The sequence below is a fragment of the Camelus ferus genome, chromosome 22, assembly GCF_009834535.1.
Source record: "Camelus ferus isolate YT-003-E chromosome 22, BCGSAC_Cfer_1.0, whole genome shotgun sequence".
NCBI classification, from domain to species: Eukaryota; Metazoa; Chordata; class Mammalia; order Artiodactyla; family Camelidae; genus Camelus; species Camelus ferus.
In genome coordinates this window covers 21,763,488-21,779,456 of record NC_045717.1, presented here as the reverse complement: position 1 = coordinate 21,779,456, position 15,969 = coordinate 21,763,488, and the positions used below count along the sequence as shown (strand labels likewise).

At 59.9% G+C, this 15,969-nt stretch overlaps 2 protein-coding genes across 2 annotated transcripts; both read right to left on the bottom strand.

The window, feature by feature from the left end:
- Positions 1-570: 570 nt before the first annotated feature.
- PRAM1 (PML-RARA regulated adaptor molecule 1) lies at positions 571-11,983 on the bottom strand. The gene is made up of 11 exons (XM_032466288.1): positions 11,950-11,983; positions 7,498-7,597; positions 4,093-5,533; positions 3,933-3,999; positions 3,782-3,858; positions 1,668-1,725; positions 1,443-1,551; positions 1,140-1,302; positions 1,019-1,052; positions 893-927; positions 571-761 (listed from the first exon to the last, which is right to left on the bottom strand). The coding sequence occupies exons 2-11, from the start codon at positions 7,498-7,500 to the stop codon at positions 721-723; spliced, it is 2,028 nt and encodes a 675-aa protein (XP_032322179.1). The 5' UTR covers positions 7,501-7,597; positions 11,950-11,983; the 3' UTR covers positions 571-720.
- Positions 11,671-15,407, bottom strand: ZNF414 (zinc finger protein 414). The gene is made up of 8 exons (XM_032466312.1): positions 15,255-15,407; positions 14,219-14,531; positions 13,795-13,902; positions 13,571-13,676; positions 12,693-13,036; positions 12,562-12,612; positions 11,950-12,123; positions 11,671-11,856 (listed from the first exon to the last, which is right to left on the bottom strand). The coding sequence occupies exons 1-8, from the start codon at positions 15,255-15,257 to the stop codon at positions 11,783-11,785; spliced, it is 1,173 nt and encodes a 390-aa protein (XP_032322203.1). The 5' UTR covers positions 15,258-15,407; the 3' UTR covers positions 11,671-11,782.
- Between the last annotated feature and the right edge of the window lie 562 nt (positions 15,408-15,969).

The window sequence follows — 15,969 nt, the reverse complement described above, 5'->3', positions numbered from 1 at the left end:
TGAGCATTAGGTTTTCAACACAGGAATGTTTTGTTTTGTTTTTGGTTTTTTTTTTTTTTTTTTTTTTTGCAGTGGGGACACAAACATTGAGTCTATCAGCTTTTCTTTGCTAAAACAGACCAAGCAGGGTGTGCGTTTCTGAGCATATTTAGTCGTGTCAAAGGTTTAGGCCGAACTTGATACCTGAACTCTGTCAGAACTGGGTCACATTCCCTCTTCCCCCAAAGATGTGACCTGATATGTAAGTCCACTTAGGTTTGACAGCTATTGGTAGCCTGTGAAGAGCTGTAGCTGCTGCTTGTCATGTTGGATGTGGAGGGTCAGAGCGTCTCTTCTCCACCCTGGCCGGCAGCTGACAGGGTACCATCACAAGGACTCCCACCTCCAAGTCTAGCAAGGTGCCAGCTACCTTGCCACCTTCCACTGCCCTACTTTCTCCTTCCGAGCCTTTATCCTTGAGGGGTGAGACCTTGGAAGAGGGGTTTGGCTCCACAGATTTACCTTAAGTGTTTGATCATGGCTCCACTGTGTGTGCCCATCCGGAGGGAAAGAAAAGACAAGAAGCAGACATCACTTTAAAAGAGGGGCTTTATGTGGTCTGTGTACATGGTCAGACAGGAGCCTGGGCAGTTCTGTGGTGGTCAACCTGGGATCCATGGTTCTTTGGGTTAGCAGGTGGCCGGGCTGGTGGGTTGTCCTGGATCCCTACACCTGCAAGCCTTATTGTCCCCGGGGGAATGCTTGGCTCTCCTGAGGATCTGCTGAGGAAGTAACTGCACTGACCCCTTTTCCCATAAACAGATAGACAGCAGCCCCTGGGGGAGTGGGGCTGGGTCCTGCCCCCTCCCAAGGCACTGTCATCTGTTCCAGTCCACCCGGAGTGTCTACATACCCCAGAAACTGACGTCATCGTACACCTCTGTTTCCCTGGTAGAGAGAACAGGTGGGTCAGTGAGGGTTACCCTGGTCTATGACCCCTCCACCTCAATCCTCCATCCCAGTCAGGGCCATTACTCACAGGGGCAGGAGAGCTGTTCTGGGCACGTAGCCATCTGTGAAGAGAGCAGGGGTGGGTGAGTTCTCCGCCCTCCTTGGTGGTGGCCCATCTCCCCAGGGCTGCCCGGGCCGGGCTCACTCACACTTGCCCTTGGTGTCCCGGCATAGCATCTCCTCCTTGTTGGTGAACTCAATCACCTCCAGGATCTCCCCACGCCGAATCCCCAGATGCTTGCCGCCCCCACGACGAGTCTTGGCATTGGGGTCGATCATCATCCTTGTCTGAATCACGATCTCCCCCTCAAACTGGGGAGGGAGACATTGGTTAGAGTTTTTGCCTCTGCTGCCACCCCAAGAACCCCTGGCTTCTCTCTGAGGATGGAATTTGGGGGGCCTTGGTCAAGCCCAACCCTCCCAGGGACTCTTGCTCTGCTTGGTGTTCATACCTTGAACTTCTTCCGGAACTCCCTCTCAGCTTTCTCTGCCTTCCGGATCTGCTTCAGGGTCTTCAGGTCTGTGGGCATCAACTGCTGTGGCTGGAGGGCCTTCTCCTTCCTGAGCCCCCCAAGGAATTGGGTGCTCATGAGCAAGGCATGCTTCTTGGGGATCCCCTTTTCTTGTCCTCCCGGAGCTCAGCCCCACCCTGTCCCATGCCCTTTGCCCTGTGGTACCTGAGCTCTGGGTCTTGTGGTGGCCTCCTGGGGGGTTGCTGGGGAGATGGAACTTCATCTGGGGCGGTCAGAATGGCATGTTAGGGCAGGGACTGTTGGTTCGGCCTCTGGACCTGGTGGCTTGATCTTCCCTGTGTCAGTTCTCAGGACGTCGGTCCCCTCCCCACCCTCTCCCTGGGCCTTTCTCGTGGGTTGTGAGTAATAGTGGATTCCCTTTCATTTCTCAACTCCTGCCACGTACTCGGCATGGCGGAAACTGTGTATCACTCATTTCAACACTCACAACAGCTTTATCGATGACTGTCATCCCACCTCGCTGAGTAGGAAATAAAGGTTCAGAGAGGTAAGGCAACCTGCCCAAGGTCACTCAGCTGTTAAAGAGGCAGGATTTATCTGTTAAGCTTTTGAGGCCATTTCACCCCGGCCTCAGAGAGAGGTTAGGTTCTGGGAACTGAAAGGAGATTTCCGTCAAAAAATAAGGCAAAGAAAAGCATTTCCAAGGCAAACAAAGTCCGCCTCTGAGAAGGGCTGTTGGAATGGAGTGCTTGGACTGGCCTTGCTGCTGATGAGGTTCTCTGGACTCTGGGGGGCTCCCAGGTGAGGGCCGACTTCCTGGTAAATGACCAGCTTTCCAGGTCTGAGTCCTGCTCGCCAAGGGTTTGGCTTTCAGCAAGAGCCTCATGAACACCAGGTGAGTGAAGGATCCAGAACCTGAAACCCCTAGCTTTTCGCAGTCGTCCCTGAGGGACTTGAAGTGCTACTCTGGACATTTTGGGTTAGCAGACCCTCCTGTCAAGCTGCCCACTGAAGGGTGACACTTGCCTGCACCTTCAGACACTAAGCTTGCCTCTAGCATCAGCCTGGTGCTTGGATAACAGTGCCAACCGCAGTCCCACCGAGAACATTCCCTCAAGCTCCCCCTGCCTCTCCCAGAGGCTGCCCAGGCAGGAGATGGTCACTCAGCTGGGAGCAGCCTTGGCTTTACCCCAGGGTCCCTATGAACCTGCCACAGCCGTTGGAGCACAGCCCTGGGTGCGGCAGTGTGGAGCAGACCCTGGTGTTCCTGTGGCCTGGCTTCCTGGCAGTGTGGGGAAAGGGAAAGGGTGGGCCTTGCTTGCAAGGCTGCTGGAAGTGCAGTGGCCAGAAGTACTCCCCACGTTCACATCCCCAGGAGTGGCCCCCAGACCCAAGCCACAGAGTCTCACTGGAGCGGAAGCAGGAGGGGCCCCATCAGGAAGTGCTGTGCTAACAGGGGTGTTGCAAGCAGCCCCTGGGGAAAGGCCGGGAGAAGCAGAGCACAGGTGGGAGCAACAGCTGTAGAGGCAGCAGACTGAGGAGTGGGCTGGTGAGGAAGGAGTGGTAGCGTCCCAAAGGCACCCCTGATGAAAGGTTCCCCTGCAGGAGACCTCTCCCAAGATGGGGCAGGGAAGCTGCCTGGGAGCAGAGGGCCTGGGCCACTGCGTACTGGCTGTGTGAGCTGGGGCAGGTCTCCTGGTCCTCAGGCGCCCACGTCTGTAAGATGGGCATGACCTCGCCTCGGGGGTGGAGTGTGGTGCACGTTTGGGAAGGGGCTGGCATGGGAGCCAGCTTTGTTTTCACACCAGGTTGGTGAATGCATTATCCCACCTAGACATCCCTCAGGCACCCCCAACACAACAGGTCTCAGGTGGACCCTGACTCCTCTCCCTTACTCAGGGATGCCCCTATTCTGCACACAGGTGCCCAGCTCGAAACCCAGGCTTCGACCACGTCATGTGCTCGCTCACTCTCACCCCTGGTAGTACACCGCCAAGTGCCTTTCCTGATTCTTCCACTGCTCACCATGCCTTCTGTCTCACCCTGGGCCACACACCTGCCCTGGTTGTGGTCAGGCTGTTGGCCTCTGGGCTGCCCTTCCTCACACTGTTCCACCTACCAGGAGCCGGTGTGATCTTTCTGAAAGGCCCTCCCCCCTTTCTGCTTTCTGTCCTGGCACTGCTTTCAGTCCATCGGGGATACGGACTGTCACTTGGCCTAACACCAGCAGCGTGGCAGAAAGTGCCCTGGTGACAAATGTTCCCCAGGTGCCTTGGCAGCCTGGTCTGGCTGAGGGCCCCACCCCATCACCAACAAACCTCTGCCCCTGGGGCTGGGGCTGGAGTCATCAGTGGGCTCCACGTCATCATACAGCTCGTAGACCTCATCTGCATCCCTGCGGGGATACCTGAAATGAGGGCCTGTCAGCCCTGTGACCTGTGCCCATGCCCCCTGACTTGCCACACTCACTGTGGGATGTCTGCAAGCTGTCGAGCCTGGACGTGGATCCCAGCAGAAGAGGAGGCCCTTGGCAGAGCTGGGGAGAGATGAGAGCAGTGGGGAAGCAGGGAGGCAGGCACTACCTGGGAGCCTCTACCCGCTCCTTTCTGCCTGGGCCGCCCTGACCCACCTGTGTCTGTTGCTGAGATTCTCCAAAAGCTCTGGATGTCCCTGGGGCTCGGGGGCCGTGGTGGCTTGGCTGGAGGGGGGCCCAGGCTGCTGACCGGGGGCAGAGGCCTCCTCCGGGGTGGGTGGCCAGGTTTGAGGCCCAGCCTCGACCCTTCACTGCGGGTGAGAGCTCCTAATTTCTGCTGCCTGGCTCCCAACCCCGGGCCCAGCAGGAACCTAGCACCGGAGCCCGCCACTGCGGAGGGCAGTGAGCTCTCTGAAACGGAGCCTGGGAGTGGGGGCTTTCTAGGGAGGTCTCTGAGGAACTCGGCCTGCGGGTGCTTCCTGGGCAGAGAACTGGGCTCAGGCTGTGAGAATTTGCGGGGAGGCCCCCGGAACTCAGGCTGTGGAAACTTTGGGGAGAGCAGGTTGAACTCGGGCTCTGAGGACGTCCTGGGGAGGCCACCCAGCTCCAGCTCAGGCTGCGGGGGCTTCTTGGAGAGCGCTTTGAATTCGGGCTGCTGTGGCCTCTTGGGAAACACGTTGACTTCAGGCTCTGAGGACGTCCTGGGGAGGTCACCATACTCAGGCTGCAGCAGCTTGGGGAGGTCATTCAGCTGAAGCAGTGGGATCTTTCTGGGAAATGCACTTAGGTCAGGCTGCAAGGAGTCCCTAGACTCGGCCTTCGAGTTGGGTGCCTGAAGGACCTCGCTGAAATTGGACTGTGGCAGGGACTTCTTAGGGAAGCCACCAACCCGAGGCTGCGGGGGCTTTCTGAGGTTTGCACTGAACTCGGGCTGCGGGGGCTTCTTGGGAAGGGCGCTGAAGCTGGGCTGTGAGGAGGAGGGGTGGGGCTCACTGGGCTCAGGCTTTGGGGGGAGCGCCCCGGGGGTCTCACTGAGCTCGGGCTGCTGCAGGGACTTCTTAGGGAGGCCACCGGCCTGAGGCTGCGGGGGCTTTTTGGGGAGCCAACTGAACTCAGGCTGGGGGTGCTTCTTGGGAAAGGTGCTGGACTCGGGTTGCAAGGGCTTTGGGGTGGCCACACTGGCCTCGGGCTGCTGGAACTTCTTGGCGTGTGCACTGAACTTGGGCTCCACGGAGGGCCTGGGGGTGTTGCCGAGCTCAGACTGCGGGGGCTTCTGGTCAGGCGCGCTGGGCTCTGGCTGCGAGGCCGTCGGAGGGGCCTCGCCGACCTCAGGCTGCGAGGGCTTCCTGGGGAACCGAGTGGCCTCGAGCTGCGGGGCCTTCCTGGAGAGTTCACTGAGCTCGAGCTTGGAGGGCTTCTTGGGCAGGTCGGTGACCTCATGCTGTGGGGGCTTCTTGGGGTGCTCACTTAGCCCAGGCTGCGGAAACTTCTTGAGTTTGTTGAACTCGGGTTTCGGGGTTTTTTTGGGGAGTTCGCTGGTCTCAGGCTGAGAGGCCTGGAACTTTGCTTGAAGGCTCCGAAAGTCCTGATGACTCCCCTAGGGGACACAGAGTCAGTAAGGCAGGGATATACACACAGCGGTCCTGGAGAGATGGCCACGGGACACGAACACAGTCACAGACACATAGCCCGCTTCTCCTGGCTCCCGTTCTGTGAGCTCCTCTTCCCCACCCTCTCGCCTCTGCCCTTGGCCCTCTTCTCTGTTGGCCAAAGACTCCCAGCCTCCCCATGAGTCCCAGGCTCCCGTAAACTACTACACCCTTCTGACCTCCCTACTTAGGCCTGGACTCACCCAACCTCACCTGCCCCCTCAGGACCTGGCCTCCCCCTCAGTCAGTGGTGCCTTCCAACATCCTCCAGCCCCTCCTGCACCACTGTCCTGGGCCAGAGGGGCTCGTCCCCTGTTGCCTGGATTGTAAAAGGCTCCTCCAGGGTCTCTTGCCCCTGCATCCTGCACCCCGATCCCTGGTCTGTCCCCTCACAGCAGCCAGAGATCTGTTAGCTCGGAGTTGGATGGTGCCCCTCCACTCAAAATCTGGCAGTGTTCTTTCATTTCCCAACAATAAAAGCTCAAGTCATGAAGGCCCTGAGGGGGTAGATCCGACCTCCCCTACTCAGTCACCTCCTTGACCTCCCCCTCCCCACTACTGCCTCTCCCCAATTCAAGGACCTTTGCTCTGCCCGTGACCTACCTGGGACACTCCCCCCACTCCTCTCCTCTTCCTCCAAGTCTCTGCTCCCATAGTCTTTATCAGAGAAGCCTTCCTCCCAGACCACCCTAATTACTAAAAAAAAAAAACAACAAAAAAACCCCCACCCCTCTTCCCGTATGCTCCATCCTCCCCTACCTGCATGATTTTTCTCTCAGTACCTGCCACCCTGTATCACACAAATGATTTTCCTTAATACTGTTTTGTAAATGTGTCTTGATGGTTTTGTTTTGGGTTTTGGGGGTCTCTCTACTGCCCATTCCCCCCAGCCCCATGCATTGCTGTCCTCCCAGGGCCTGGCACGCAGTAGATGCTCAGTAAACATTTGTTGAACTAAAGAATATATCAGGCACAAAGACAGGTGTATACTCAGTCGCATCCAGTCTGACTGTCATAGTCTCATGTAGACAGAAACAGACGGAGAAGACAGAGACCTGGAGGCATATGTGGGTGCAGGGTTTCACAGTCCCAGACACCCGGATGACATTCACCGCTGCCCACGAGGACAGGCAGGCAGGCTACCAAGCACAACCTTGGCCAGGCACACGCACCATCTGTAGCACACAAAGTCCGTCCCGGTACTGTCTTGACTGGCCCCAGGCCACCATCGGTCACAGACACAGGAGACGTGCAAGTCAGGCCTGCTCTGACCGACAGATTACCCCAGAGGTGGCCCTGCCACAGGTCCCCAAGCCTGGCTTCCCCTGGGGTCTAGGAGGCTGGGGGAGGGGAAGGGCAGGACCTCATGGACTTTGCCTCTCTCTGTGCCTCACTCTCCCCGCCATCCGGAGAACAAGAAAGGTGGCGATTCCTGCCTGGGGCCTGAAATGCTTCTGTGAAAGCCCCTCCATCGGGTGGGTTGGGGCAGCGGCCCCGGGGTGACCCACAGGGCCAGGCAGCTCAGGGTCAGCAGGTCGTGCCTTTCGGAACCACTGGGGTTGGGGGCAGGCATGACCTACTTTGGCACCCACAGGAAGCCCCTGCTGCTCACCCTGGCTGCCTGTCACCAGGTTGCTGTTCAGGCTGACCTGGGGGAGGGGAGGCATCTAGGTATTCCCACCTGTCCCCCTTATAGTCACAGCCTCAGCCTGCCACGGGCCCCTTGGAGCCCGAGCTGTCCTCGAGGTGTGTCCTGGCCCAGGTGCCTCTGGGCCTTTGTGTCGGTGCCAGACAGCTTTCCTGCCCCTCTTCCGCTTGCTCCACTTTTGGAGTATGCCCTCCAATTTCCACCTCTGGCATCCCTTGCCTCGGGCCAGTGGAGGCCTCTCCCAGAGCTTGGGGACTCACTCACCATGGCTGCAGGCGGGTGATGGGCCAAGGGCCGAGTGGGACCCGAGCCAGGGCTGCTGCCTTCAGGAAGTGACTGTGGCTTCTGCTCCACGGGGTGGGGTCTGCTGGCCGTGCAGCGGGGAGGGCAGAGGAGGAAGGAAAGGAGGTGGGGACGGCCCCAGCCTGTCCTCAGATCCTGTCAGGCGCTTCAGTTCCTGTCCTGCCAGTCGCCCCCTCTGTGCTTTGTGCCTCGGAGGTCAGCACTAGTTTCTGGACTCTGCTATTGTCCCCCTCACTCCCACCCCTTGCCCTGCTGTGTGCTGGCCTTGGACTCCAGGGAGGCCTCGGGCCAGCCCCTGAGGACCTCCTGCCAACAGAGGCAGGCCAAGGCCAACTCTAGCCAGGGCCTCCACAGGAGGGGGAGTTTTCAGTGGGTACGGAGCATGGCTCTGGGCCAGGAGACCCAGGAGTCGAGTAAATGTGATAGGTAAGGCCCTTCTGCTGGCTCTTGGCTCACCCACCTTCCTCATTTCAACACTTCCCTGCAGTTCAATTCCAAGCTCTGAGCAGGACTTCCCTGTTACAGGGGCAGATATATCATGGGCTGTGGGCCCGGCTGGGATGGCTGATTTGGTGGAGGGTGGGTGGGTAGTGTCCAAGGCCTTGTCCCCCAGGGAGGGAGGGAGTCTGAGGACACCCCAGGCTCCCAGAGGACAAAGGAGGGAGGAAAACTGGGACACCTGGAAGGCCAGAGAAGAGGGACTGAAGGTGGTGGCCAAGACCAGCGCTGTGAAGATGTGAGGCCCGGCCAGACAAGGGCGAGCCCTGACCCTGACCACAGGGCTCAGTCCCCAGGAGGTCAGTGACCTCGGGCTCCCAGATGAAGGGAGAGTGCAGAGCCCTGATTCTCCGTTTGGCTCTGTGTCTGAATCCCTTGATGAGTTTAGAAAAAGATGGAGGCTGCTGGAGATTCTGACTTAATTGGTCTGGGGTGTGGCCCGAGCCTGGGGATTTCTTACACACCGTCAGGGTGATTCTGATTTAGCTGAGAGGCACTGGTGCCCACAAGTCACCCTGAGACCCCCTTAAAGTGTAGGTTGTGCCTCAGGTCTATGGTGGAGCCTCAGATTCTGAAACATTCCAGGTGATGCACGTTCTACTGGTCCAAGGATCATACCTAGAGCACCCTCGAGTAGCAAGGTGGTTTCCAGAAGGATCTAGATGAGATGGGGAAGGAGGCTGGGCATTGCATTCCCAGCAGGAACCCTGCATTCGCCTCTGCCAGGAAGGCCACAGGCAGCAGTCGGAAATGACTCTGCCTGTATGTCCCCTTCACAGCACAGCTTGGAGATTTGGGAGTCTGTGTCTGTGTGTCCCAGTCCCAGCATGGACAGACACGCACCCTGGGCCACCTTCTCAAATGTGAATCCCCCTCTGAACAGGAGTCCTGGGAGGCAGGGAGGGGATGGCAGGTCTGTGTCCTGGAGCATGGGCAACGTGAACCTGCACTCCCTGGCCAGCCTGCCCGGCTTGGTGCCTGCGTGGACGCCCGGGCCCTTGTTCACTCTCCCTTTGGACTGACACTCCCGTGCGCCCTCTGCTGGGCTGAGCCAAGAGAGGACTCTGCTTTCAGGCATCCCGGAGCTGGGGGTGGGAGGGGGGGTACCCATGTGGGGTCACAGCTTGGTTGGCCAGAGGGAAGTCAGGGGCTGCAGGAGCCCAGAAAGGGCACTGGGAGCAGTAAGGCTTCCCAGGCGAGCAAAGGTTGGATGTGACTTGGGAGTGGGTGAGGACAGGAGGCAGTTTTTGGAGTGACCCAATACCCTAGGTCTCAGGGCAACTTCAGCTTGCTCCAGAGGGCAGTGCGGGGATTGGGAGGGACTGTGGACCCATGGAAGGGGCTGTTGTGTCTACATGGGTGATGGGATTTGGGGGAGGTATCTGGGCCAAGAAAGATGGTGGTTCTGGGTTTCTCTGGAAAGGTCCTGACAGACTAAGAAGTCGCATTGCCTGGATGTGGAGGTGGCTGAACGAGGGCCACCTGATGGGGAAAACTGGGGGCTGGGGGACCTGGAGATGCATGGAAGGGTGGGCTTAGGGGCGTATTTCCCAGGGTGTCTGGGGGCCTTGGGAGTGCAGGAAAAGGGGACAGTGCCCTTTGGGCCTCACTGCCTGGCTTTTCTCATCAGTGGTAACTGCCCAGCTTCCTGGGTGGTGTAGAATCAGAGTAACTTGGAACTGGGCCTGGCTAGAGTCAGGGTGCATAGTGTACCTCCTGGCCTCACCTTCTCTGTCTGTAAAAAGGGGCCGCTGGACCTACCTCCTCCCCACGTTCTTGCGAGGGTCCCAGGCAGCCACAGGCTTGGTGGCAGGAGGACTGTGAACCACTTGCAAACATTTCCCAAGCCTCCTCCCTCTCTCTCCCTCCCTCTGAATCCTCACAAGAACTCCAAAGGGCAAGCATCCTGACACCCATTTTAAGGACTAGGAAAATGAGATGCAGAGGGGTTTCAACTCTCCCGCAATCACACAGTGGTGGTTCCAAAGCTTCTGGCTGAGAAGGGGGAGCTCAGGAGGCCCTGGAGCCCCAGGGTGCCCTCATGGCCCATCTGGGAATGCCCCACAGTTGGTGCTGAGTGACAGCTGCCTGAGTGGGGGCCTGGAGGTGCTGGAGGAGCGGACACCCAGCCTGGGCCACCTGAGCCTCAGCTGTGATCCCATCCAGGACACTGAAGCCCTGAGGCCCCTTGTGAGGCTGCAGGCAGTGGGGTCCAGGTGGGCCAGGTCCTACGGGTGCCCCAATCTCCCCTACTGCCCTTCCCAGGAGAAACTGCAGGGCCTTCGGAACCTGGAACTGTTCAACTTCAAGGAGACACAGCAGCTGCACTAGTGGGAGCAGGTGTTTGAGCCATTACCCCAGCTCGGCTACCTGGATGGCTTCGATGCGGGGGACTGCCCAGCTCTGAGCCCAACACGCTGGGGAACGAAGATTCCAAGGAGGACTGGTTGGGGTGGTGAGGGGGGCAGGAAGAAGATGGGAGGGTGGTGATTGAGGGAGCTGCCTGGGGACGCCACCCAAGGGGTGACGCGTGTCTTGCTGGCTGCAGATACTGAGGAAGAGGTGACAGAGGACAACTCTGATGAGGACTCAGAAGCTGGACTGGAGGTAAGGAGTGAAACAGGGCTCTGTGGGGCTGGGGACCTGGTCCTGGGGTTTTTGCTCACCGGATGGAGAGAGGGAAGTGGTGAGTATGGCCCTAGGAGGAGGTACAGAGGTTTAAGATGGGGCCTTGTGGGCTACTAGGACAATAGGATCTTCATCCAGAGAGCTATGGGGAGCTATTGAAGGGTACTGGGCAGGGGAGGGGCACGATCAGAAGAGACCCCTGTTTCCAGGGGCGTTCAGACTGGGAGGAAAGGCAGGAGGGGTTGCCTCTGGTGCTCTGGGCAGGGGAGAGGTTAGAGGCCTGGGCTAGGGGACCACAGGGCTGGAGAGGAGCAAGATGCAGGAGGTAAAACCCAGCTCTGAAGTGTGGCTGCCAATAATTTTCATACCCAGCTGGGCTGACCCACGGGTTGTGGTGACAGCAGTGTGGCACCAGATTTTGAACCCTGGCCCAAGTGTGACTTCCCACAAAGGAAAGGAAGAGGATGTATATGGGGGAAGGGTGAGGCGGGAGGGAGCCCAGGCTCTCCAGGGCTGGCCTTGACCCACCCTCCTCCTCAGAGCTGGGGCAGGGGGAGAAGGGGAAGTGGGCAGCCGAAGACAGAGTCCAGAGGTCAGAGAGGAGGATGACGATGCAGCCTGAACACCAGCCTGCCAAGGAGTGCGCAGCCCTGGGGGCCCTGGCACTGCCCTTCCACTGCTAGGACTGCCTCCCACCCTGTCACCTCCTTGAGGGTCAGCACTGGCCTCAGGATGGGGGAGCAGTGTGCTCCAACGGGGCCAGCTCCCAACTCCTGGGGCTTTTTAAATAAACCAGGAAACTTCCATCTTATCTGGCTTCTGAAAGTGGTGGGACAGGACAAAGGGCCACCTACAGCTGTTCTAGCATTCAGGTGACAGGGGATGTGCGTGGGACACTGGTGGGCTGTGAGGGAGGCCTGCCCCCTCCCCCGGTGGGAGCGCCCCAGGAGTGCCAGATTGGCCTTCTCACTGTGCACTGGAGGGGCGAGGGACGCAGACACAGCACCGGCTGGCTCATCTGCCTCCTTTATTGTGTACCCCACTCCGACCATCTGAGACCCCCCCTAAAATTACAAAACTACCCACATCCCACAGCCCACCCCCACCAACGCGGCTGGGTTCAGAGCGGCGAGAAAACCGGACACTCCCCCTCTGACAGCAGCTGCGACATCTGGGGTGCCAGCGGGACGAGGTCTGGGTGGGGCAGAGGAGGGGGCGCCTGAGCCTCGGCCCCGCCCCTCGCCTCTGGGCCCCTGCCCTCCCCGCCGGCGCGCTCCCGGGCCTTACCCGCCGGCGCGTCGGGGCGCGGCTGCCCGGGCGCCGGGGTCGCGGGGGCGATGGGGCGGTGGTCCTCCAGGTGTAGTGTCATGGCGGGCCGAGAGGCCGTGGAGAAGGCGCACTGCATGCACGAGTAGCGGCCGCGCGTGTGCTCCCACACGATGCGGCTCGGGGCCGCGTGCCCTGCGGGCAGGCGGGATCCCGTCAGTCCCGGACCTCAGCCCTGAGGACCCATCCACCCCCGAGGACGATGGACGTGCGCGAGGGCGGTCAGATCTTTCCCCGCCTCCCCATCAGCTCCTGGACGCCGAGGGTCTGGCCTGGCTGATTTCCCCCTGTATTGGAGGGCACTAAACATGACTTATCCGCGTTCCCCTTTCCCATCCCCTGAACCACCGTAGGGGAGGGACTCGGGAACCGGGCGCGAGTTTTCCACGGAAACGCCGGCGCAGATGAAGGAGCAGGGGCCAGTAACTTTTAAGGCAAAACCTGTATTTCGGGGGTGACATTTCTGGCCACCCGGGAAGGGAGTGGGCACTGCTGCCTCCCTGCATCCTCTGGGCCCCGCAGGGCTCAGGAAAGAAATCCCCTCCACCCTCCCTGGTGGTCACCTGAACGCACCTGAAGGCGCGTCGGAGCCGCCCTGGGGTCTTCGCGGGCTGCCGCCTGCACCTGCAGTAAATAGGCGGGTCAAGGTCATAAGTCAGACTGAGCCCCGCCCACCCTTCAGGCGGCCCTGCCCCCACACTCACCGTGGCTCTTTTTCCAGACCGCAGCGCTGGAGGCGGGCGGCACGGGAGCGGCGGCCAGGAAGGGGCGCAGGCGTGGGGTGCTTAGGCCAAAGGACGCGGGGTTCAAGTAGGGCAGGAAGGGCCCGGTGGGGGCAGGAGCAGGAGTCGTGAATGGCTCGAGCAGCGGAAACGACAGGCCCGGCGCCGACGCAGGGTCGGACTCCGGTGGGCGATCGGGCGCCGGTGGCTCCTTGTCGAGGGCGGGGGGTGGCGGTGGGGCTGGGCTCTGCGCATGCTCAGCGCAAACATGCAGATGTTTGAAGAGCGAGCGGTGCGTGCGGAAGCGCAGGAGGCAGTTCTCGCACCTGGGGGCAGCACAGGGCTAGGCTGGGTCTCCTAGGGTGCAAGGAAGGGGCCTATCCATTGTAACCTGGGTAGCCGCTGCTCGAGGGTGGTAAGGGAGCCTGGGTCCAAATAACAGATTCCCCACATGCGGGGGAGGAGCTTGCCCTAAACGCCCCCCTACTGTGGTCGCAACCATTCCGGACCCCTCCTGGTCGCAAACCAGGGAAGATGAGGAAGGAAGCCTTAATTCTGATTTAGGTGGTCAGTTTTTAATCTTGCAAGAAAGAGGGACTTAGCGGAGCCACGCCATGTATGCCCCTCCCCTTTCCAAGCCCTGCCCTCCGGGTCCCCGGAACTTGCTCTAGCAACCAGTCTCTCTTCCGGGCAGCTAAGGGCAAGGCTTGCCCTAGGTCACGCCCACTCCCAGACCCAACCCCCTTGAGTAGGGAGAAAAGCCCGGACCCCAGGTAGTGACTGTCAAATCAGTGGTGGGGGGAGCTGCCTGGAGTCTGGTTACCAGGCACCAGCAGAGGGCGGGGTGGACGGGGTCTCACTTGAAGTAGCGATTGGGTTTGTAGTGCAGCTTGCCGTGTGCCACCAGTTCCTGCATGCTGGGGAAAGTCTCGGTGCAGCTCAGGGCCGAACAGCGGAAGAGTTTGCCTGGCAGGGCAGGGATGAAGGACAGAGGAGTGGAGGGGGTGGCCAAGACTGGCCTGGAGGCTCTGCCTGCCTCCCACTCTAACCTGCCTCCCACCCTGACCACCTACCCTGGCCCTACCTTCCAGGGACTGTGTAGGTGGGCAATGGGTACGCAGATGCTGTGCCAGGTCTCGAACGCTGGGGAAACTGAGGCAGCAGCCAGGGCTGGAACAGGGTATCTGCTTCCCTGCAGGATGCACAGAAGGGGGGCGGTCACCGTCCCTTCTCCATCCATACTGTCCAGGGCTCTGCCCCAGAGAGACATATATGGGGCTGGAATTACCCTATGGTTTCCTACTGGGGCCTTTACCCTCTGCCTCCCCCACCAGAGGGTAGGGGCAGAGTTGGCCTGGTTCTTCACTGTAGCCACAGCCTGGCATATATTTGGTGCTCAGTAAGTGGTGATTCCCTCTAGATGGGCCCCAAGTTTGGAGATACTCTATATTCTTCACTTCTATTGTTCCAGGGCCTGTGCTCCCCCAGAAGGCCCCATCACAGGTCACCTGGTGGTGGGCGTCGTCTGGGAGGCCGCAGGTCTTCGCTGGTCCCGGAGACTGTGCTGGTCAGGCCAAGGCTGGGTCCAGAGCCAGGATGGCCACTGTCTGGGGCTGGGGAGGCACCCTGCTGGGTCCCTCCAGGCCCTCCACGTTCCCACAGTGGGGGTGTGGCTGCCCGGTCTGAGCCTGGCTCCTCCCCCATGGAAGAGGAGGTGGCTACAGCAGCCACAACTGGGGATACCACCTCCTTGTCGGTCTCACTGGAGCTGGGCTCTGCAGTGGCCGGCATGTTCGGGCTGGGCCCCGAGGGTTTCTCCTCCTGGTGGAAGGAAGAGGTAGGGAGAAACCCTTTGGGCCCAGGGTCTGCCGGGGCCAGCCATGGGAACGCCTCCACCCCACCAAGACCATTGGACATTCCTGAAGCAGCAAATGACCCAGAGATATCACCCAGTCAGCCCCCATCCTAAGGAGTCACCATCAATGGAAAGAAGGGAGTGAGGATGGATTGAACTCCCACCTCCTGTGTCCCCATCCTCTGGGAGGGAGCTGGGAGGTGTCGCAAATATAGAAGGAGGTACTTTTCCAGGAATTACCCATATGAAAGAAGCGCGCCTTCGATCCTAACTTGGAAAGGTGGGAGGCCCCCTACCAGGCAAGGGCGTGGCTCAGGAGTAGGCGGGGTAAAGGCGGGGCTTTGAGCAGGGGTGCAGCTAGGAAGATGCTGGAGGGGTCAGAAGGGGCCAAGTGGGTTGTTGGAGGACGGAGATTATCTACCCGTCGGGCTCGAGCTGGGCAGCCGAACTGGAGGTGCTGGGGGCCCGGCTGTATAAAGATCAGGTGGGCGGTGCCCGAGCCCTGTGGGCGTGGCCCAGTCGAAGCCAGGACCGGAAGTAGGGGGTAGGGTGCTCCTCGAGTGACAGCCAGCGGCGAGCGAGGGCCCGGATGTGGGGGCGGGGTCGGCCAGAGGCTGTGTGCGCTACAGGGCCGCTTCCCGCCAGTCCCCGCTGGTTCGCCGCGTCCGCGCCCCCGGCGCCGCGCTCACCATCCTCGGGCCCGTTCGGCCTCTTGTTCCCGCGGTTCCAGCGGCTCCAGCTAAGGCTGCGGCAATTCCTTTGACGGCCGGGGGCTCGCGCTCACGTCGGCGCCATTTTTCGCCTTCCAGATCTCGCGAGAACTGGGGCGGGGCCTGCGTACGGTGCTCCTCGAAGGGGCGGGGCGTGAGAGCCGGGATGCTCCTGGACTGCAGTGCCTTCGCAGGTGCGGACTTGCAAGCCAAAGGCAGTGTTCGGGGCGCACTTTTAACAGAGTCTATGCGCAGAAGTCTGCGATTAAAATCTTCCTGGGCCTCTGTGTCCTCGTCTGCAAAGTGAGCATCTTCATTCCCTCCCGTCCTGTCACCCTACCTGGAAAGGGGGTAACAGTTTTGTTTTTTAAAGAGGCCTTACTGAGTGAGCCGCCTCTTTGAAGCGAAATTGGGAATTGTCAAAATTTCCAATGCGATTAGTTCTGAAATTGGAATGGGTCAGTCGAGATAGCCAAGGGCAGGAAGCAAGCTACCTGTCCGTCCTCTGGACAAACAGAATAGGATGGAAAGGTGTGTGTGTGTGTTTCCAGGAGGATGGATGGAGAACACTGGGTGTACCAGCATGCAATGAGTCACCTATTCTGCCTACGATCCTTGAATGCTTACTGTGTGCTAGGCGCTGGGGACCTCGCGATGAACAGGACAGACATCCACTCCCTGAGGAGCCGCTCAG

Excerpts from the sequence above, each read along its gene's own strand:
- ZNF414 (XM_032466312.1), bottom strand. Across the intron at positions 13,037-13,570 it reads AAACCCAATCGCTACTTCAA|GTGCGAGAACTGCCTCCTGC; the intron begins GTGAGACCCCGT and ends TGCTGCCCCCAG. Across the intron at positions 11,857-11,949 it reads GCGCCCCGACGCGCCGGCGG|ACCTCGTCCCGCTGGCACCC; the intron begins GTAAGGCCCGGG and ends TGCCCCACCCAG.
- PRAM1 (XM_032466288.1), bottom strand. Across the intron at positions 3,859-3,932 it reads CAGCTTGCAGACATCCCACA|GGATGCAGATGAGGTCTACG; the intron begins GTGAGTGTGGCA and ends GTATCCCCGCAG. Across the intron at positions 928-1,018 it reads AGAACAGCTCTCCTGCCCCT|GGAAACAGAGGTGTACGATG; the intron begins GTGAGTAATGGC and ends TCTCTCTACCAG.